Here is a 22,930-nt window from a genome sequence, read left to right as displayed (position 1 = left end):
TAATAAGCAGCAGTGATCCCAGAGTATGTTTTGAATATTAGCAAGATGCAAATAGAGTGGTTTGGGGATTTGTGGAGCTGCTGTCATTGCTGGAAGTATCATACTCCACAAATAAACTATTGAACTTAATGACCAATATAATGTAGATTGCAAAATGATACTGGCAATACTAGATACTCCACATGCTTGTTGAAAACGGCATGAAAACAAATCTTAAATTCTAAAGGATGTGTCTGTCATTAGCTCCCTCTGCTTTCCCACATGCTAGTATTACCTTGCTACAATCATCCTCATGAGAATTGGTTTCTTAACAAAAACTAAGATAAAACACCAAATCTTACTTGAGTTCAGGTTTGTGTTGGGTTTTTTTCACATTTTTTGCAGATAAATCTGGCTTAGTTTCAGGTTACTTCTTTTTCAGTACAAAAAAAGACATAATTACATTTTAAATCTATACTTACATGCATTTCCAAAATCTATTTTATCTTTATTTGCTTTCTAATGGGAAACAATTTTGGGCAAAACTGGTGTTGCTTACTGCAGAGGGCAGTTACCACTTATTACGGGGTTTGCAATAGCTGTGTGTGTGAGGGATTTGGAGTGATGATGTAGGCTAACTGCTTAGCAGTTTGCATCTCCACTGTCTTTGAAGTGGTGCGCTCCCTGAACAAAATGAAAAATCATTCAAGAACTGCTTCTCCAAAGTAGACTGCTTTCTGCGGGGCAGGGTGTATTAGGGCAGGGAGGGAAAGGTGCCAGATTTAAATTGGGGCAGTAGCAGTGGAAGATCCCCAGTCCAAGACAAGTATGGAATGTGGCAGGACAGCAGTGGTCCTTTTATTATTTTGGTGTTTCATTTAATGCCAGCTTCACTAAACCTGGTATTTCCTTTCTCTGACATTTCTTTTTGCAGTTCCAAGACCCCAGCATGCCTTATTTAGCTGTGGGTTTATGACTTGTGTTTCTCTTTGAATGGACTTAAATCATCAGGATATAAAAACTCCCATCCTGAAAGCTCCAACTTGTGCCACAAATCATCCTTCTCTCTGACTTGTTCTGTCACAACAGTGAAACAGATTAAATAAGCAGCTCTGAATGGCAGAACAAATATAGCACAGTTTCCTTATGATTTGTCCATTGGTGACATTCTCTGAAATCTCACAAACTTACTTTCACAGTAGTTTTGCTCTCAAGGCACCTGTCAGAGATCTCTTCCAGTTTTGTGGTGTTGAGCACCTGAGGGAAAAGTCACCCTTTGCCTGGATATGTGCTTTGCTGAACCATTGTGTGTACACATTTGTTTTGAACTATTTTTCTCTAAAAAGTTTGAGTGCAATTGGTCAAGGAGTTCAAAAGAGGTTGAGCCACAAGCAGATGCATCCACTGTCAGCCTCTTTCCTTAAAACTATGCTGATATTTCTACATCTAAGAGATGTAGAATTAAAAATGGACACCCCTGTTTACTTTATTTTTATGCTTTTGTTGGGATTGTTTCTTCTTTTTTGACCCTTTTCTGTTCCATACTTATATTATAAAGGTCTTTGTGGGCTTCAGGGTAGATGTAACAGTTATTTTTCTCCTTCCTAGTAGCTGGTGCAGTGCTGCATTATGGATTTAGTCTGAGAACAGAGCTGATAACACACCGATGGTTTAATTGTTGCTAAGTAATGCTTACCCTGATCAAGGACTGTTCAGTCTTTCATGCTCTGCCAGTGAGGAGGTGCACAGGAAGTCGGGGGGAAGCTTTGCTAGTGATTGCTTGAGATCAGGTATAGTAGGGGGAAACTACAGTTTGTGTTAAAGTATTTGGAAAGGACTGGAATTTAGTTAAAATGGCCACAGGTCAAAAGAGAGGAAAAGTACCCTTTTCTCTTAAACACCTGGACAAAACTTTCAGGTGGTAAAGAAGAGCGTGCTTGCACTGGGAAGAACCTTGACAATTATATGTATGTCAGTGGTAACCTATCAAGAAGCAACTGAGAGTGTTCAGAAGACGATCAGCCCCTGTAGAGCCAACAACCAGAAGATGTCCCTAGACTGGTCTACAAGTAAATCTGAAATGAGATCTCTAGCATCCTGTGGGTTACCAGGCTCTGAGGGGTCTGGTTAGGAATATAAAGCCATTGCAGACAAGTTCAGTTTTCTCTGCTTCAGCTATCCGGGGTCATTTTGGTTAATTGAAATAATGCTGTGGTGGGATGAAATGGAAGTGGTGGGTTGAGTGGACATGTTGGAGGGCAGGAGAATACCACAATTTGTCTTGCAGAGGGAGTGTTTTGTCAGAGAAGTCTGTGTGATGTTTGGACTCGAGGATGGATCCACTGTGGAAGTTCCTGTGTTGCTTTTAGTTCTTGTGTGTTCAGTTGGTGAGCTCCTGGGTAGAACTTGTGTTTTTCTGTATTTTCATTTATGCTTGTTAACAGCATGGTATGTGATAATTTTGTCAGAATAGTGGGTTGAAGGGCAGAGACATTTATTCCATTTGCTGCTGGATTCAGAGACATCTTTGGGATCTTTTGAGACGAATGACAGCTCTATTTGATGATTCAGTAGTGAAAGGGAGAGGTGGTTGTGTTCAGAACCAACTGTGAGAATATGACATGGAGGAGAATGGTCTTCATATTACTAGCACTGGAAACTTCAGACACTGTGCAGTGCCTGCAGAATTCTAGTGAGGTACACATACTTAGGTCATTATTAGATCATTATTTTATTTTCAGGTTATGTGTGAGTACTTTTAATGAATAAGTGGAAGCATGAAACACCGCTGTACTGAGGTAGCAGAGTTAAAATAGGCTGCAGTACAGAGCAAATGTCTGATGAACTCTCTGAGTACAGACTTGAAAGGAGAGGGAAGCGATACAGAGTGCAAGATCTGCATGACATCCGCTCACTGACAAGTATGGATTACACTGTTTTGAAGTTTTTTTTGTGTATTTTTTTCATGCTTCTGTAGCCTATAAATGCAATGTCAGAAGGGGATGTAAAATAGGGTATGCCTTATTTTCTTCACATTACTCTCTTCTCTTACATAGTTTTGCATGGATGTTAGAATTTTTATCTTTTAATGCTGCTAAAATATGGTTTAGTAGTAATCCTTTTAGAGGTTGGGGAGCCATCACCGATTTGTGTTACAAAGATAATACATAGGCAACTACTTGTGAGTGTTTAATTTCATCGTGGTTTAGTGCAGTCTTCAGTAAGTCACTCCTAATGCTAGCTGCAAAGCAGTACTGAAGTGTGGACTGTAATTCACTCATCCAGAGGTGGGTTTTGGTTTTGTTTTGTTTGTTTTTAACCGGCATAGAGTGAAGACAGTCCTAGTCCCAAGCGACAACGCCTTTCCCATTCAGTCTTTGACTATTCAGCAGCATCACCAGCTCCATCACCACCAATGCGACCATGGGAGATGACACCAAACAGGCAGCCTCCTTTGGCTCGGCCCAGCCAACACCACTTCTCAGGGGAACGATGCAACACACCGGCACGAAACAGGAGGAGGTAAGCAAGCTGTGTAGATCGGGGAACAATTTCTTACTCTTCCTCATTTCAGCTCAAGGGAGGTGTATTTCAGGCAGCACTGACTAAATCACACATGGTAAACACATTAACACTTCCTTTGAGCTGTAAGTTGTTAGTTGTAGCTGAAAAGTTACTGGGAGTGTGATTGGTGTGAATAGTCAACTCCAGGAAGGGAGTGGTCATTAACATTTTTAATCATGAGCCTGATTCACTCTGCATTTTAGAAAAGTGCAAGAAAAAAACCTTTCTAATCATGTACTTCTAAAGATATTCAGAGTTGTTGATGCAGTACCATGATTTTCACTGCACTCACAATTGTTTCCATACATATGAACAATCTAAACAAAAATGAGGGATGCTGGCTGGGGAGGGTGGGGAGGTTAACGTGTCGTTTCTGAGGTAGGTGATTCACATATATATAATAGGAGTTAGATTTTCATGTTAGTTTTAGCTTGTGGCTCTCAATAACCTCTCAAAGCAGAGGTTATCGAAGAAGTTCTGGTGGTCATGGAAGAGTAGGGATGTGGATGACTAGGTTGAACTGGTGCCTGGATGGCTGATAGTATAGGAAAGCTTAAAACAACAGACTTCTTTATTATTTTAGTTAAACTAGTAATCCAAAACACAAGCTTTCATTGTCTCACATTCTGCCTCAAAAATGCTGGGTCATCTAATCAAGGTTAAAAAACACCATCCCTCTGTTTTGCTTCTGAGAAATGTTGTAGCTTGGTTTGTATAAAATTGAAGTGTCTGTGCTGCTTCATGAATATGAAATATTAGACCTAAGAAATATATAACTGGTTTTCTTCTGATTCTCCAAATCAGATTTGTCAACCATGATCAGTCAGGGATAGTTTTGAGGCAGGAGACCTTAAAACTTGCTGTTTTTTTATCTTTGCTTCAAGTCCATGAATCTGAAAGCTTTCAGTGAATGACATTCAAAATACACAGCTCTTGAAGCAGCTTGTCAGACATTAGAAAGAGGTTAAATTGTGAACTTGCAGGGTTATTGTGAAGACAGCAGATCAGACCTTCTGTACGATTTAGTATAGGGATGCTCTGCAGGGGCATTTGATCCACAGTGGTTTTTACCTAAAAATGGTTTGAACTGAGATGCCTAGAACATGCTGTGTTTGGCCTTTTTTGATTTCCAGCCAGCCTACATAAATTTCTTTGCAATGTTCATTAATGTCTCCTGCAGAGTAAATAGAGTGCGTAACAAGCTGAATGCCAAACAGCTGAATATAGACAGTTTGGATGTACTGTGGGATGGAGGAGAAGAATGAGGTGTGTAGGAGATAAGTGTTCCTCTGTGCTTTATCAGGGTGTGTTTTAGCTTGGTTGCACTATTGCATCTGAGTTGGCTCTAGGTCAATTCCAGGTTAGTACCACAACCATTCTCCTCTTCTGGAACAGGATTGATAGGGAAAACAGCATATACATGTCTCTTGTTTTCCAGGAGTCTTTTTGATTCTTAGAATACTCTGGGGCCATATAAGAACTAATAACCATTCTCATGGAGCAAAGCTTGTTTCCTTGAGATCATTGTGAGTGCATCTGTTGTTAATGCTTTAGATGAAGTTATGCAGGTGCTTTCGAAGCCAGTTTCCCCTTTTCCCTGCTTTGTTTTCTCTCCTTCCATCACAGACTGGTCTTAGAGTTAGAGTTTCTCAGCTGAAGATAAGATGAAAGGTGCACTCCAGTTGTAAATGGTCGTTCGGCTCAAGGGAACAGACTAGGGCAAGTGCAAAATAAAACTCTGCAGTGTATGTGGTGTGGACATCACTCTGACCCACTATCACCAGCATTACCTCTTGTCCTACCAGTTCACTCCTGTTGGTCATCACAGGCTGTGCTGGTTTTTATCATCTGGATTTTTTTCATTGTCTGAGTTACTACTTGGACATTATCTCTTTGTATTAGGGGTTTTGTACTGTGTCTGGCACAAGAGTGCACAAATTCATTGTGGTTTTTTTTCAGATTCGTTGTAAGCAAATAAATACTGCATTTAGAAAAGTAGGCTTCTGGTATGAATTTGCAGAAATACTGTTATTTTTGTCCAACTACTTATGATACAGATAAATTCTGAATGTAAAAGCATAATGCATGCCTGTATGAAACAGAGGAGGCCCTTCCCACTTACCTTTGTTAGTCACTGTGAAATGGGGAGATCTGTGCCATTGCTGTGCCTCACCTTTTATCTGTGCTTCCGTTCCTCCTTGTCTTGACTGTAATTCTGAACTAGCAGAGTTTTAAAACTGTGTTGCTGCAAAGAAATGACCCTTGTTAGGAAATACTAAGATCTGCAAACACCAACTCTGCAGTTCTGGGTACCTTTAGATGGCTCTTCCTACCTCAGGGTAGGAATGCCTGCAGTTTTCCACCTCTTCCATCCTGTCTCTTTGTTTTAACTGAGCATTTACCATGTTTGTACTGTGCATGTAAAATCAGAGGCTAAGTTTTTTGTGGGTATTAAGGACTTCGAGCACAAGTTCATTACTGATGTTAAGTAATATTTTAGACCCATGTCTTGACAATTTTTCTGGAATAGTTTCCAATAATTCAGGAAGCATGTAGAGCTATGTATCTGGGTGCTCTGAATTTTGCTGAATTAAAAGTATAGTTTCTTTGTAATTCTGCACAGGGGAAGAAAAAAAAAAAAAAGAACCAAAACAAATACTCTTGCTTTTTTTGAGAAGATACTTCTCACTTTTCTCACTCCAGAAGTAGTCCCAGGTTTTGCTGGCTGCTTCCTCATCGTTCTGGGTTCATAGAAAAGTAAAGCCAGACTTTGTAGGAAAGACAGCGGTAGGAATAGTTTTATGAGAAGCTACGTGGTCTAAGTGCTGGGGGCAGTTAGAGAACTTCTGTTCTCCTCCTTACAAAGGATTGGATCTGTTTTTTGTAACTTCCCTCTATCCCTGCAGCTTTTCCAAACAAAAGTCCTTGCATAGACATTTTATGTTACAGTATTCAGAGCATTTCTGTTTCATAGCAGGAAATAGCAACTTTAAAGCAACCTTAATACTCAAAAAAAGTAGAACATCTTTTTTCATTAATAGCTGTATGGTTAGAAATCTTAAATACCAGTTTCATCTAATGAGAATGTAGCAGGTGTATCATACTAGTAGTATAGACATGGATAGCATAACAAAAAGCGTGGGAAAGGAGACTGGGATTAAAACAAATATATTAGTAAGATTAAATTTGTCTTCTTGGTGCTTAGAAGAAAGCACAGCTTGTATGCTCATGGTAATTCATAAAGACAAAAAGGCTATGCATTTGTTGTTTTTTTATTTTAAGAATGGTCTGTGTCAATCGGGTGTTATGCTTTCTGTCTGACCTGCTGTGAATGAGCATTTGTGTCAGTTCTCAGAAAGGCAATAATGCATAACATACCTGTGAAATAGGGCAGAAGAACAGTGGCTTGAGACATCTTATCATATAGTCAGAGTATCATCTGAATAGCTGGTAACATGCTCCTCCTTCCACAGAGTGTATCTGTTCCATGCAGCATGAAAGTTGGACTTGAGTTGAGGAATGTCTGGAATTTGCCAGCAGGTTTCAGGGGTTTGTTTTGTTCTGTTTTTTGCAACAGCAGTGGGAATAGTGAGAGTGAAAACTGTTGATTTCTCTTTCACGTACTGTTGAAGAAGACAAGATCACATCCCCAAAGACCTCTCCTCCTTCCTTGTTTCTTCTTCCTCCCTCCTTCTTTCTTCTGTGCAGTGTGGTTCCTTCAGCCTGTTACACAAGTGGAAAACCATTTGTCTCGTGTAGCTTTCTTTAATTGGCTCCTGCCTCTGGGACTTGTATTTTATGTGTTGTGGAGATGGGAAGGCATGTATTGAAAGTAATGGGAGATGGGTTTTGTGCTTTCAGTTCTTCCCCTTTCCAGATAACTGAGAAGTGACTTGATCAGACCTTTTCATAGTGAGTTTGATACTTTTGTGTGCATCATTATTCTGAGTGTTGAACCTGAGCTGCTGGTTGACAGGAGTCTCAGTTCAAGATAGCAGCAGCTCTGCTCAGAAGAGACACACAATTATATACATCATTCTATATTCTATTCTATTGAATATATAATTAAATCCTATGCCTGTAGATCAGTTGCTCAGGAGAGGTGGATGCTCTGGTCTAAATCCATCTATGTGACTGTTCTCCACTCTGAAAAAGAAAGATTACTACAGTCACAATTTCCCGGGATCTTCTGGAGAGAATTGTATGAGGCACTCAATTGTGTAGTGACCAGTGAGAGGTGTAAAATGTATTTGTTTCTTCAATCTGCTGCTTTGTCTGCCATCACTAAATGAGCAACCATTCTGTGCCCTACGTGGAGCAAAGACCCTCTGGAATTCTGTGATTATGTAATGAAGGCTTTTCACCTAGAATGAAAGCACAGAAATGTCTTGAAATTTTGTTGTCTTGACTTTTGAGCACATGTTTTGGCAATCCAAGTGCCTTTTTTTTTTTTAACAGGTTAATATTTGCATAAAAGTTCTCCTGCTAGTTTCATTTACAGCATTAAGCTATGCTCCATTAAGCACTTTTATGCTAAAAAAAGTGTCATCTCTAAGGCTTTTAGTAGTTTTGTCATTAAGAATTTTTATTCCAATCTAATAAACCTGTTTAGTAAAATCTTTCAGTGTAAAAAAAAAAAAAAAAGTCTTTATTCTCTTGTGGTTTTAGTTATTAAGAAGGATTTGTGTCACTTATATAATCTCTAATTTTTTTAATGCATTTCCAGTCCTCCTGTTCGACGTCAGAGAACAAGGAGAGATCGTTTATCTAGACATAATTCCATTAGCCAGGATGAAAACTATCACCATCTCTCCTATGGACAGCAGCAAGCAATAGAAGAGCCTCGAGCCTTTCGCCCACCGAATGTATCTCCTCGTCTGTTGCACCCAGCGGCTCATCCACCACAGCAGAATGCAGTGATGGTTGACATTCATGATCAGGTGAGAGTTTCAGAGTACAAACAAAGGGTTTTGATGTTAAGTTAATGCAATGAAGATGCGATATGATAATTAAGAATATATTCTGTTTCACGTGAAATACCTTTCCTTAGCTTAGTAGTGTTTAAATAGCTAAAATACAATATTTAGAAGTAAAATTTATGATGCCTGTAGTGGGTTGCCTACACAATAGCAAAGCTCATGATACTATTGTTGCGTAACTAAATTAGCCATCCAAGCCTAATCAACTCCTTCTTAAATGCCAAGAAAAATGAGATATGTGATTGGTCCAGAACATAATTAATCCCTCTCAGCAACAGCAGTTGGCATAGAATTCTGTAATGGAGAACCTGTAATAGAAGTTTTGGGCCCCTTACTACAAGAGGTGGTGGAGCGGGTCCAGAGAAGGGCAGTGGAGCTGGTGAAGGGCCTGGAGCACAAGTCTAATGAGGAACAGCTGAGGGAACTGGGGGGTTTAGTCTGGAGAAGAGAAAGCTCAGGGGGAACCTTATCGCTCTCTACAACTACCTGGAGGGAGGATGGAGCCAGAAGGTGGCTGGTGTCTTCTCCCAGGGAACAAGTGACAGGACAAGAGGAAATGGCCTCAAGCTGTGCCAGGGGAGGTTTAGACTGGATATTAGGAAGATGTTAGTGATTTCTTCATTTTCCTTACTGAAGGGCTGTCAACCGTTGGAGCGGGCTGCCTCGGAAGTGGTGGAATCATCATCCCTGGAGGAATTTCAGACGTGTAGATGTGGCGCTAGTGTCATGATTTAGCGGTGGACTTGGCAGTGTTAGGTTAGTGGTTGGACTCGGTGATCTTAAAGGTCTTTTCCAACCTAGTTCATTCCATGAGTCTGTTGAGGTAACCTTTGTTGTTTGTTAAATCATCAGCAGCAAAAGTACGTTAATTGCTACACAGTCATGGTCTGGGAACTAGAACTGGTTATCTGGACATCCACTTCCCAAACTGTGCATGCTTGGAATGTGACTTCAACAGCCCTGCCTAAAAGCTGGTTTGCGTTCACTGCAGGTGTGTTTGATTATGTATGCAGAGCATATCTCAGTAGGGAAGCATTTGTGTTTGGGACCAAGTGCAAGGGTGGAAGCTGACGCCATCTCACAGCCTTACATGTTGATGAACGATTTTACTGGTGCAGCATCTCAAAAATTCAAATTGTGTTCTTCCTTTATGCAGCAAGAGCACATCATGATCAGCCTGGATAAACTGTTATTCCGTCCCACCTCCTCTAACTTCCAAGCACCATCCATGATCAGATAGTGTTTCCAGACTAACTGAGGTCTTCCATAGTGATGTTTTATACCTCAGGGACAGAACCATTTTGAGAGGTCATTTTTTATTACTACGTTTCAGAATGACACCCCGCACTGCACTGTATGCCCAACTTTAGTACTTGAGCCAGAACTGGGTCAAATTCACTGTATCTCCTTGAGACTGGTTTCTCTCATTAGTGATACACAGGTTGAGATTTTAAGCTCTTGTTCAGTCATCCCTGTTCTGCTCTCTGTGTCTGACTATGCACTACCAGTTCCATAGATTAGTTGTCCTTACTCATTCTCACTTCTTAATGAGATGTCCTTGTTCAGCTTCAAGCAAGCTGGTTGCATTTTAGCAGATCATGAAGGAAGGAAAGTTTCCTTGAAATAATTACTTTTTTATTAATCCGTGCGCTCTGACACTTCAGCCTCTTCAGCTTTGTTAGAGTGTCATAAATATGTTTAATGTTCAAACAAAAAACCCAAACAAAACAAAATCAACCAACAAAACAAAGCCATCACAAGTGATTTGTATGTCCAGAATATCTTTTTATCTTAGTTTGATGATTCATTGTAGGTAATATCATTAGCTAGAAAATGAGGTTACATGGGTCTGTTTCCTTATATAAATATGGATACTTGGGGTCTGCTGCCTCATAGTCATGTTTACTTTACATTTTCAGCTTTCTGGTTACCTGATCTCTTATGTTTAGGCTAGGAGACTCGGCTTAGTCTGAGAGTGAGTCAAGAGCTTGGGCTCTTTAGAAGAAAGAAAATCTGCACAATTTTCTTGGTCTTTAAGGATACAATTTTCTGAATTATTGTTGAATCAGTGCCTTCAGAGTTGAGAAGATTCTTCAGCTACTTTTAGGTTAGCTTTTATGGAGGAGTTACTGCTGCCTTATTTTTTAAGAACTAAGTGTAGTAGTGGGGGGCAGGCTTAATAGAGTCCAAGATGCCTCTGAACGACTCTAAGATGCCTTTGACGTTTAAATATTTTAAACTGAGATATCCTGCTGGGCCTTGCCCAGCAACTGCTTATCAGTAAGAATTGTTCCATTGAAAAGAATATTTTCATGAACAGGAATTACAAGCATATGCCTCCTTTTACACCTGTTGTGAGTATTTATTGTTCTGATATGTAGATGAAAGCTTACTCATCATGCTGTACAACACTGTTAAGAGTTTACAGTAAGTGATTAAACACTTTCTCTCCTGTTGCTGCAGATCCATCAGGGCACAGTTCCTGTCTCGTATACGGTGACCACAGTGGCTCCACATGGGATACCGCTTTGCACAGGCCAGCACATCCCAGCCTGCAGCGCGCAGCAGGTCCCAGGCTGCTCAGTGGTTTTCAGTGGGCAGCACCTTCCAGTTTGCAGTGTGCCTCCCCCAGTAAGTGGGTCTCTGTAATTACCTTTAATCCTAGACCTTTGTGTGGCTTTAATTGTGTTGGAAATAGCCATTTTGTCCCCCTGTGGTAAATTGCAGTGGCCTTAGAGCTGGGAAGCATATGGTACTTGCCCACTGTCTTTATACATGATGCCTGTTTATAGGATACAGTTCTGAGGTTTTTAATTCAAACTAAATGCTAGTTTATAAAATCACTTCGTAGCAGCAGCTATTCTGCATGCTTTCAAATAGTAAGAGGAAGGATTCTAAGGCTTATATTAGGCAGCTTACCTAGAAAAATAATCTTACCTCAGAGACGTTGTTCAGGAATTGGTTATGTACAGAAAGGTCTGATATTCGAAAGTCAGTTTTCTCCTGAGAAGTAGTAAGATCCTGAAAGATCTGACTTAAAAGCTGAGAAGGGCTCTTATGTTACTCAAAATGCTCCCATAAAATGAATTAAAATTAATATGTTCTTTAATAATGATGTCTCTCTCTGCTTCTCTGGGAATAAAATGAAGTGCCTTAACTGGCCAACTTGCCAGCTTTAAATTTGAGATAATTTGAAGTGTTTTCTTGGATTTTTTATGTGTCAGCTCGGAGATAACCAATTTCCAGGTCATAGCATTCTGATGCTACCATTCTGTGGAAATGTCATCATTAAGTATTAACAGGCACAGAGCTGAAGAACGTAGCTTGAGAAGTTTCAGCAGTACAAATGAAGGTTGCAGAACCTGCTGGAAGACTTGCTTCCCTTCTCCCCCTCCTTTTTCTAACATAAATCTGTAATATGATACATAAATACTATATATAGTGTCCAGTCACTGTTTACAGTGTTGGTATAAACTCTCATCTCTGCCAGCTGTGCATTTGCCAGCAGTGTGTAACTGAACTTTTCCTGTTGTATGTTTTGTGACCTGAGGGCATGGACAAGCCTGTGACGTTGACACAAAACTATTGATGGGACCACCTATTTCTGTAAGCTCCTCATTGAAGAGTGAGTGTAATGTGCATTCATCTTGACTGGGTGGCATTTATCCCTGTGAGAGACAACAATGTCTGCAGCATACTGCCGGCCAGTCTGGAGTATTTGTGGGTAATATTTCCCCTTACTTTTCAATTTGGAGAGAATCTCTTATATGAGTCAGCGTGTACCCCTGAGGCAGAATGAGAGACAACAGTTTTCTTCTGTTCAGTGATGATCTTAGTGGAGCAAAGCAATCTCAGACTGGGTACACAGAGATTAGAACGGTACTTGCATAGTAAATTCAGAAAGGCAAGAAAGCCACATGTTTTAAAAAACAACAGCAGAGAAAAAGCTAAAATTATTCTGGGGCTTAGAGAAATCCCAACAACAGACACTTACTCCTTGCTTTGGACAGGTATATTACCTGTGTGATTCATAAAATGCTTTATAATTCAACAATGCAGCTGTCCTTTAAATATATACGTAGGAGTAAAGCTCTAACCAGGTTGTTTGGACTGAATGTACAACAGTTAATCAAGTGTGTTGAGAGAATGGATATAATATGTAAATAAAATATTGTGAATATAAAGAATTAAGGTTGAGTATGTGTAAGATCAGCAGGCAGAATCTATGCTTTCTTCTATTATGTCACAGAATTGATGAATAATGTAAGTTAGGAAGGGCTCTGAAGGTCACCTGTTGAGGGCAGAACCAATTTCCAAGGATGGAGGATTCACAACTCCTCTAAAGCCTCATCTCCAGTGTTGAAGATTTTCTTTTGTGTATCTGATTGAATTTTCTTTGCTGCAACTTAGTTGCACTGGTCCTTGTTCCCCCCTCTGAGGAAGAGTCAGTTTATGCCTGTCTGCTCCCATGAAGTAGCTGAAGGCAATGGTAAGGTCGTTGCTTATTTTTCTTTTTCTAAGGCAGAACAAATGTGTGCTGCAGCCTCTTCTTTTATGCAGTGTGCTCCAAGTTCGTGGTCATCATGCTTCTATTTCAGTGGGCTTATTTCAGTATGTCAGTGTCTTTCTTTGACACTGAGGAGGCCAAAACTGAACTCAGGACTTAAGATACGGTTTCACAAGGTCTCAGTGGAGGGGTGGAATCACTTCACTGGACCCACCAGTTGCTGGTAATGCCCCCCAGCATGCAGCAGGCCTGCAGGAGTACACTGTGGCTCTTGTGTTCTCGTGCTGACATGTCCACCAGAACTCAATCTTTATTCCTGCAAATCTGCTCACCAACCAGTCTCAAAACCAGTTTCTCCAGCCTGTAGAAGTCCATCTGAAAGGCAGCCCTGTCCTCCAGCATGTCAGCTTCATCTGTGAACTTCCCAGTATCTGTTTGTTACTTCAGCAATATTTGTCTCTCTCACTGCGTATATAACTGTAAAATAAACAAATGTCTTTCATGATATACCTTCATCAGTTTTAACACTTCTTGGAAGCCTGTGTTCAAACAGCACAAGTTTTACAAAAGCCTGAATGAATAAATAAGGAGTTTTCATCTTTTTACACTTCAAAGATAACGTAGTCTCATTTGCTCGAACTTAAAAAGTGCCATGGGCATGGCATAGATCATTCCAAACATACATTTGAGCTATGGTGGTGATCTTCACCATGCAGAATCGTGGGATGCAACGTATTTTAATATGTTCCTCAAAGTGCCTCCTGTTTTAAAGAATGCTATGTGGAGTTCTACCTGCAACTTTATCCTCAACTGTTTCAGAGAAAAGTTTTCAGTTTAGTAAAATACAATAAAAAATGTATTTTAATAACAGAAACACTTGCCTGTTGTGTTTCTTTTTTAGAAAAATGACTTAGTAGCTGAGGGTGAAGAACAGTCAGTATCTAAGAAACAACAGTAGTCAGATCAAATTAATCTGCAACTGTTTCAGTGCATGTATGGATTTATATTTGATCACAGTCACAGTAAATTGAGGTGATAGTTCCACCTCCACTACTTTAATCTGATTTTAAACTATATCTCTACCATTCTATGCCATTATAGTCAGTATGCACAGTATATTTTGTGTGACATGACTAAAAACAAAAAATGACAGATCAGAGCTGGGTCCTCTTTCTTCATAAGATTTGATAACAGGTGTCTTATTAATTGCTCTTTTAATTGTCAGAAATGTAACATAAATGCCAGACATGCTGATGGTGGATCAAAAAGCAAGAAAAAGAGAATGCTGGTTTTCTTGCTCCTCCATATCTAGAGTTGGAAGTAAGACCAAACACTTCCACAAGGCACAATTCTGCTCCCCTGCAGTGCCTTCATCACTTTAGTGTTCAGACTTCAGTGCCCAAAGTTGCTTTTGTGTGAGGAATGTCAAAGAGGAGAGGAAAAGGGCTATTTCCTACAGTAGCTGTCACTTAGGGAGCTGCCTTCAGGTCATGGGGCTCACCTCAGAGTGCAGAACTGGGCAGATCTCAGGAATTATTCTTAGGGTATGAGGCAACAGTGCTTTCAAAGCACAGTCTTGGCAGCTGGGAGCCTCAGCTCTATAAAGAGCTTAACATGGTTGCAAGGCCATTGCTTTGGCGTGTCATCTTGAAGGTAATACATGGGGAAAATAAAATTAGGTAGGACAAATGTATCTGCTCATCACTTACAAGTCTCTTTAATCTTGGAGTATTGAAAACCTTAACTCCCACCGTACCTTGTGAGAAGGGACGGCTACTTTGCACCTAGCAGGTGTCACACTCTGGTATTTCCAGAGTCTATTCTGCACTAGTCACTGGGTATTTGAATGAGTTACTACGTGAGTGTGCTGTGGAGGCTTTTCGAAGGAGGCAAGAGAACTGCTTTGTTTTAATGATGTCTTTCCAGAATAGAGAATGGTCTATAGGGGATATTTGTGCTAGAGACAAAAATATGTTGTTTTCGTTTTATTTCAGATGCTTCAGGCGTGCTCAGTCCAGCACCTACCTGTACCATACGCAGCATTTCCACCCCTCATTTCTAGCGACCCATTCCTTTTGCATCCTCCTCACATCTCTCCGCACCACCCTCCTCACTTGCCTCCTCCAGGACAGTTTGTTCCTTTCCAAGCACAACAGTCACGGTCGGTAAGTAAAGCTTTTTACCCACCTCTCTGTACAACTGGTAGGACTGGTTGGGCAAATAATGCCAATACCTGGTCAAGGAAACACAATTTTGTTTAAAGTAATGGGGTTTTGTACTTACGCATCCTTAGGAAGTCTGTAACCACTTGGTGTGAAGATGGAAAAACAGTTTTAAACTTCACGGTGTTTCTGTCCAAATTTCATCAGCTGTTTCTCCATAGGCCTTTACTTCTACTAAAAGGATGTATATTTGTTTCACCAACTATTCCTTTGAGTATTTCTTTCCCAGGAAGCAGAAGAGAGCCTGGAGGAGGTCATGTAGTGCAGTAGTGGTCTCGGAGAAAAGCTTAGCAGAGAGAGAGAAGAAAGCACAGAATGTTGCTTTCATTACATGCTTTTTCTGTATTCTCAGTTAATTTTTAAATGATCAATGCTTTTCCTAGGACATGATGACCTTAGGTTGTCCAGACATTAAAAAGCCTCCAGTATCCCTTTCCCTTTCTGGTTTGTTTTTTGGGGTTTTTTTCCCCTCTTTTTCCACTTACAAGAGTTAGTGACGCCTTTGCTTAAGCAGACTTGGCTTAGTGATAAAGACTATATACAAACATGGAAAATGTGGCTATGTTTTGGATTTGGGGGTGATTAGACTTTCAGTTCTGGCCTACAGCTCTTGCTGTGAGGTTGTCTGTATACTCATGTCTATTTGTTTGCTCCTCTTGAGTAGAAGATGCCAGTATTTCACTAAGGCAGAAATAGAAAATAGCTTCTTTGTCATTTACAAACACTGCTAAGACTTCTCCATGCCATGTCTCAGGTGTGGTTAGGGTGGTAATCACTGTGTTGTGATGATGGGAGAACAGCTGGAAAAATATGGTTTTCAGTGGTAATCTTTATAAGACTTTCCTTTAGAAAAAGCGTGGGGTTTAGCTCAGGTTTTTAGCTCGGGTTGCTTACTTAGGTTACTGACTAGGCTTGCCTATCAACTTTCAGCTCTGGCAAAAAACTTGTGTCTTAATGGTTTAAGAGTACCTTGTGTTTAAAGCTTGCTTTGCATAGCAGGGAAACAGAATATTCCTTTGGTTTGGCTTTCTTAGCTGAATTTCTTGAAATGGTGGAATTCAGTGTCGAGAACAGAAAGGTGTATTAATGAAACATGGACAATTCCTGGTTATTTCTTGAGCACTTTTCGGCCTGACTGATGTACTATAGTTGACTAGATTACAATACTGAACTGGAATCTCACACTTCTGAAACCTCGGGACTGCATGTTCTTGGTAGGACTGCTTGCATGACCCTTCTAGGAAAGCCTTTGCTTGATTGCTCAATATCATTAGCAGTTTTATCCACTGGACCTGCCATGTTTCCTCTCCACTTTTCAGATTCTGTGGCACATTTTCAGTTCTTGTCTATGGTTGTTTATTTTTTTCTCTCGCATAGTTGTACAGTGAGAGCAGCCTGGCAAGAAGGAGAGCAAATATTTGTCCTGAAAAATGCAAGACACAGGAAATTACAGCCACTCCTATATTTGCTAGCTCGCATAAATTCCTGATCTATAAGCATGGCTAGCTCGAAAAGGTGAATTTATATCAAATGTGTAGTGTTGTCTTTGCTTTTTGGTAGTGTTAATGACACAGGAATTGTTCACAGAGTTACTATGTGAAACTGAGTACAATTATACCTGTAAATTTTTTTTATTTATTTATTTATTACCTTGTAATGTTGACCGCAGCAGCTCAGAATATACATCTAGGACTGCAGTTTTTTACTGGGGAAAATACATCTCTCTTATTGCAAGAAAGCCTCTCTCTGTTTTTTTTTTCCTTTTAGCCACTTCAAAGGATAGAAAATGAAGTAGAGCTGCTTGGAGAACATCTTCCTGTGGGAGGTTTTACATACCCTCCTTCAGCCCATCCACCAACATTGCCTCCTTCAGCTCCTCTCCAATTCCTAACCCATGATCCCTTACACCAGGAGGTGTCATTTGGTGTTGTAAGTATTGTTTTCTGTGTTGTATTATCATTGATGTTTCATTGACATGCTTGATCTTTATTCTATGGTACATTTTGTTCAAAAGTGGTGCTTCTTGCAGTGGATTCCATTATTGGCTATAGCTGCAGAACATGGTATTTACTTTAAGCTGTTTTAATCAAGTAAAGGGTAACTTAATGACACCAGCACTGATTACTGGCAATATTATCTGCAGAGTGTCATAGCAGTTACTTAGAAAACATTCCATGTTGCCACACAGATTGGGAATTCTACTGCAGAAACTAATTAGTACAGTTTAGAAAGGCTGCTGTCACTTCTACCTTATTCTTCATTGCATGTTGAGTTTCCACAAGTCAGGGAAGCTAGAATGCTTTAGAAATAGTTCTTCTTCAGAGTGTATGGTACAAAGCGCTTCCATAATGTAGACTGCATTAAGTTGACCAGTGCATGAAGTTGACACAAGGTTTTACAGCATATTGTGATTTAAAATTTTAAGTGAGAATGAATTTTTGGGCCCCGCGGCTACAGGATATACAGATAGTTTCTCTTTATTTGAGTGTTTTTGAAATCACTCAACCTGTTTAAATGCTTGCTGCAGTCCTCATAAAGTTTCAAATAAGTCTCCACCATTAAATACTTAGCTCACTGTTAAATTGAAGGTGTACAGATTTTCAGTGAAGTTTTCAGTCATTGTGAGCCGCTCTGGAGACAAAAGCACTTAAGAACTTTCATAAACTGCTTGTATTTTATTCAACATTTTTTCTGGATGAATTACAGTCTAATCACAAACGTTTTGGTTGGTGTGAGGCTTTCTTGATTTCCAAGTTCAGTCTTTAAAGTAGATAAATAACACAATACCATTTTTTGCAGATTATATAGCATTTGTCCTCCCTGATGCTTCAGTTGTGGTTTGTATATCACTAGGGAGTAGAATAGAGGTGTATTACAAGTAATCATATGGTCCTTTATTAAGCAATCCTGAATCTTTATGAAATTGTATTTTTTAAAAAATTATGATAGGATGGCTGCATTTCTGATTCCTTTTCACTCAGTGAACACAACAGGTTCTATTTTTGGATTGCAGAATCCATAAAAGTGGTAAAATTGATACTTGCTATGTCTAGTTTGAGATCTTGCTTTCAAGAAGACAACCTGTGCTTTTTTGCAGTGCATTTATAGTCATATGTAAATTTTATGTATGACATGGGCTACCTATTACTAATATTTCCATTATAATGTTAAGGGGAAGGTTAGGCTAGTCATTGGTGGTGTTGGGCTTTTGCATTTTCTTAACTTTCAAATGTGGAAGAAGAAGAGCATGTTAGTAAAGACTTTTAGTGTCCTTTATTTCAAAAAAGTCTGAAAGCCTTCAAATATGAGTTCAATATGAGCGGTACATGAATTTCAGTTTTAAAAATTATTACAAAAAAATTAGTACTTTGGATATTCCTGGGGAAATACAGTAAAATTTAAGTGTAAATTTTTTAACCATGCGTGTCCCCATGTTAGTAAGTAAGGAATTTTGAACACTTGTAATGAAAACTTCAATATACAAGTAAAGAGCTTAGCATGCAAATAAAAAAAAGGTATGACAAAAGAGCATTGATTTATCCATAGAAGTAATACATTGAAGCTTTAGGCTTGACTGTCTCTTTAGGTGTTGTCCAGCTGCAGAAATTGTCCTGATTGAACTCTTGTTGTATACTTGAAAGGCTTCAGTCCTTCCTTAACAAAAACGTAAATATACACCACTGCATAACAGTTCAGGGGTTTGTTTGGGTTTTTTTAAGAGGTTTTTTGAAAATCTTTGTAAAAGGCTTATTTACTCAGCCACTCATGCGTAAGTCTGCGGAACAGCACCAGATCTAAAACCTGGGCTTTTATATTTACAAGGGAGTCAGCAGTTCAAGCCCTGTTTCCCAAACCAGCCTGCATGTGGACTATCACACAAGAGCTTACAAAGATTTGTGAATTACCTCTTTTTCATATGGAATGGCATGATTGTGTGTTACTGATGGGCATTGTTTCAAACTGAGGCTGAGGTTCTTTTCTATTTGAGCAGAGGCTGGATCTTTTTAATAATGCTTTATTGAAAGTGGGTTTCAATATTCAGGTTTCATTCATGATTAAGAAAACAAAGTGTTGAAGCACAGACTCAAAGACTGGATGAGGTTGGAAGGGACCTCTGGAGGTCGTCTGGTCCAACCTCCCTGCTCAAGCAGGGTCACATAAAGCTGATTGCCCAAGACCATGTCCAGGCAGCTTTTGAAGGTCTCCAAGGAAGGAGACTCCACCACCTCTGTGGGCAACAAGTGTTTCCTGATGTTCAGACTGAGCCTCCTGTGTTTCAGTTTGTGCCCATTGCCTCTGGTCTTGCCACTGGGCACCACTGAAAAGAGCCTGGCTCCGTCTTCTTTGCACCCTCCCTTCAGGTATTCATACACATTGATGAGGTCCCCTTGAACCTTGTCTTCTCCAGCCTGAACAGTCCCAGCTCTCATACATGAGGTGCTCCGGTCCCATCTTAGTCACCCTTTGTTGGACTCTCCCTTGTATGTCCATGTCTGTTGTGTGCTGGGGAGCCCAGAACTGGACACAAGTTCCAGTTGAAGCTTATTGTCTTCTTTCTTACAGCCTTACCCACCGTTCATGCCTCGAAGACTCACAGGACGCAGCAGATACCGGTCACAGCAGCCGCTACCACCACACCCTTACCATCCCAGCCTATTACCTTACGTGCTGTAAGTTCAAAGTATATTTGCTTCCATGGAGGCTATTAAGAAGTCACTTGACTTTCAGCAAGTCTTGGCATGTTATATGGTTGGACTCTACCAGAAGCAGGCAAAGTTCAGTTGTCCCAGAGGGGAGGAGAACTTCTGTTTCTGTGTAGTTCTTCAGTCTGTTTCAAATAACATACACCCTTTTTTGAGGCACAGGAGCCTCTTTGTTTCTGAACTCTTTGTAGAATCTTCAGCACATTTCAAAACTTCGTTCTTCAATACTCCAACAGAGGCGTGTTTACGCTGTAGGATAAAGTCCTAGGAGCCTTCACTTATGAAATAAATCTTTTTCGTTTGGTTCTGAATTATGAAATACAAGGCTGAGAGCTTTCTGTGATGTGTTACTTTTAATTGTCTAAACTGCTGATCTTTTAGAGCTATTGAATTTCTGCTCTGCCTCTGATTAGCTGTTCCTGGAAAAATTGCAGGACAATTAACATTTAAGAATTAATCGTAGTGTGTTATGGTAGACTCTCGGGGGGGGAGGGGGCAGGAGGGATTTGGGTATATAGCATATTTATTACTCTGTTCTGTTTTGGAAATAAGTATGAAATGTTGTGGCACAGTAATTCCTGATGAGTTCAGTGGGATTTTAGTGATTTATGTGTTTGTGCATGAAATTTTGACCCACAGTACTATCTTGAGCGGTAGAAATGCTTGTTGAATGAAAATAAGATTAAAATAAAATAACACAGGAAAACATCTCTCTAGCCTCTCTCTCTGAAGAAATTCTGCTTTAACCAGAAGTATGTGAGAATGTGAATTTGTGCTTGCCTTCAGTATGGAAGTTGGTCCAGTAGTGTATCCTGTTTATCTTCATTGTGTGTTTTCAGGCTTACGGAAGTTTCAGGGCTTTTGTATTGGAGAGCTAAGTCAACTTAGAGATCCTTTTCTTTGTTGGTATTTTATCCACTTAAAGAAATAAAATGTATTTAAAGCCAGAATGTCAATTAATTGTCAGTTTTAGCTCTCCGTAATGTGTTATAATCAAGAGATTAGTGTTCTGTAATAATTCTGAGCCTGATTGGAAGTACCAGCTGAAACATGTATGCAATTAAAAAGGCAGCACTCCCAGTCTCAATGAGTGGCAGAATTAGGTTTTTCCTTCGGCTCTCGCTTGTCTATTTTTGACTTCAAACTTAATATTTTTACCAGTTCTAAGAACTTGCTGATTTGAGAGGGATCAGTAAGGTAACTTTACCTCTGCCAAATGTTTCTGTGCTTTCCTTCAGCAAGATGCTGAATCTTTTCATTGTTTGCTCTCATCGTAGATCAATGCTTCCAGTGCCACCTGCAGTTGGACCAGCTTTCAGCTTTGAGTTGGATGTGGAAGATGGAGAGGTAGAAAACTATGAGGTTGGTGTCCGAACTACAACTACCTTTAATGAAACAATATCAACTCAAGCAATAAATAAAATTGTATTATATTTTGCTTTTAATCCTGCTTTTGTCTATCAAATAAGTACAGTGACAGTGAAGACAGAATCAAAAAACCATCCTTTCAGGGTTTTTTTTTTGCAATACTGGGTATTAGAAGTGCTTAGCTATATTTTTTGCCTATTGCTCTTTCCCAGAATTTACCCTTCCAGGCTAGCAATCCTCAAATTGTTCAGCTTTTATGTACTACATGCTACTCTTCTCCTTTTAAGTCTTAGTTGATTTTAAATACCAAATAGAAGTGAAGCACTTTCAGAAGAACAGGGTAAGTTACCAGTTTCAAGTGTGTAACTTTGCAGAATAGTATTAATACAGAATGGTGTTGATGTCATGGATTAATTAATCTAAATGCAATGTTTACGAAACTGCCTTAATGCCTTTCTTTCATGTCCCTCAAAAGGGTATACTAATTCACATCTATAGACGTAGAACCCTCTTTAGTATCCTCCACAATTATGGGGCAGTCGCAGCTGTTGTGTCTTTGCTGGTTCTGAGGCTGTTGGGTTCCATTCGATTTCTCTTCAAACAGTTATCACCAACCCTTACTTTTGCATCTCTTTGTTCCCCCTAAGAGCTCTCTGTAGTTGCACATTTTCAGTTTAATGATGAGCACTTCTGTAACAACTTCTATGCTAGCTCAGAAGAAGCAGCATCTTATTTCTAAGGATTGGGACCTTACGTTTGTCAGTATTAGAAATTTCTTTATGATCACTACCATCTACAGTTTTCACCAAATCTTTTGACTTTTCTATGCCTTGTTCTCCATCACATTGATAATGATATTTTTCCTAGGTCCCTTGTGAAGCAGCGCAAGTTACATACATGACAGAGTGCAAATTATTTACACGAGAGGCTTTTGGTAGCAATGATTGGCTTGTAGACAATGAACATAAAGTTAAGTAAAAAAAATTGCTTAAAGTTTGATGGTATGTATCTCTTTTCCAGATTCAGGATAAAATCTCCCTCTTTCATTTCATCCCAAGAGACAAAGTGGGAATCAGAACCTGTCCCATTAAATTCTTGGTTTCTCTCACAAGACCAGGCTCACATATTCTTAGGAAGAAAGTGTGCTCATTTTTTCTGGTTATCAGCACTATGAATTTCATAGCAGGGTGAGGGGTCCTTCAGAACCAAAGCATTTCCCAAGCTGTGCTTGCAGCCACAGGGTTAATTGGAATTTGGGTCCTGGAGGTTTTGAAATCCCAAAGAGAACATCTTACATAGTTTAGATGGCTCAAAGACTTTCCATGGGGCTTGTGTTGTAGGGGAGAAGTAAGGTTCTAAACACTTCTTGATAGAAGGCTGTTCTTTGCTACCAGCTGAGGTCGTGATGCAGCCCCGGCTGGAGTGGAACCAGAGCCTGTCTGAGCAGCAGATGTTTAAATGTCCACTTTGTGTGTTTTGCAGGCACTGCTGAATTTGGCAGAACGTCTGGGAGAAGCCAAACCACGGGGATTGACAAAGGCAGATATTGAACAGCTTCCATCCTACAGATTCAATCCAAACAACCACCAGTCAGAACAGACGTTGTAA

At 39.8% G+C, this 22,930-nt stretch overlaps 1 protein-coding gene across 5 annotated transcripts in view; it reads left to right on the top strand.

The window, feature by feature from the left end:
* Positions 1 to 22,930, top strand: part of RNF38 (ring finger protein 38) — an 81,091-nt gene that overhangs the window by 48,446 nt on the left and 9,715 nt on the right. For 3 of the 5 annotated variants that reach the window (XM_030470856.2, XM_030470857.1, XM_030470861.1), the window contains 8 exons: positions 3,308 to 3,501; positions 8,270 to 8,483; positions 10,986 to 11,153; positions 15,024 to 15,194; positions 17,019 to 17,180; positions 19,815 to 19,921; positions 21,232 to 21,316; positions 22,805 to 22,926. In XM_030470856.2, the coding sequence (XP_030326716.1) occupies positions 3,308 to 3,501; positions 8,270 to 8,483; positions 10,986 to 11,153; positions 15,024 to 15,194; positions 17,019 to 17,180; positions 19,815 to 19,921; positions 21,232 to 21,316; positions 22,805 to 22,926 (1,223 nt within the window). Of the gene's footprint in view, positions 1 to 2,972; positions 2,994 to 3,305; positions 3,502 to 8,269; positions 8,484 to 10,985; positions 11,154 to 15,023; positions 15,195 to 17,018; positions 17,181 to 19,814; positions 19,922 to 21,231; positions 21,317 to 22,804; positions 22,927 to 22,930 lie in introns of those variants that run through there. The other 2 variants (XM_030470858.1, XM_030470859.1) reach the window with 2 other exon arrangements.

The sequence above is a fragment of the Strigops habroptila genome, chromosome Z, assembly GCF_004027225.2.
Source record: "Strigops habroptila isolate Jane chromosome Z, bStrHab1.2.pri, whole genome shotgun sequence".
Classification (NCBI taxonomy): Eukaryota; Metazoa; Chordata; class Aves; order Psittaciformes; family Psittacidae; genus Strigops; species Strigops habroptila.
The sequence above is the reverse complement of the archived record's forward strand: the minus strand, read 5'-3'. Positions and strand labels throughout refer to the sequence as shown.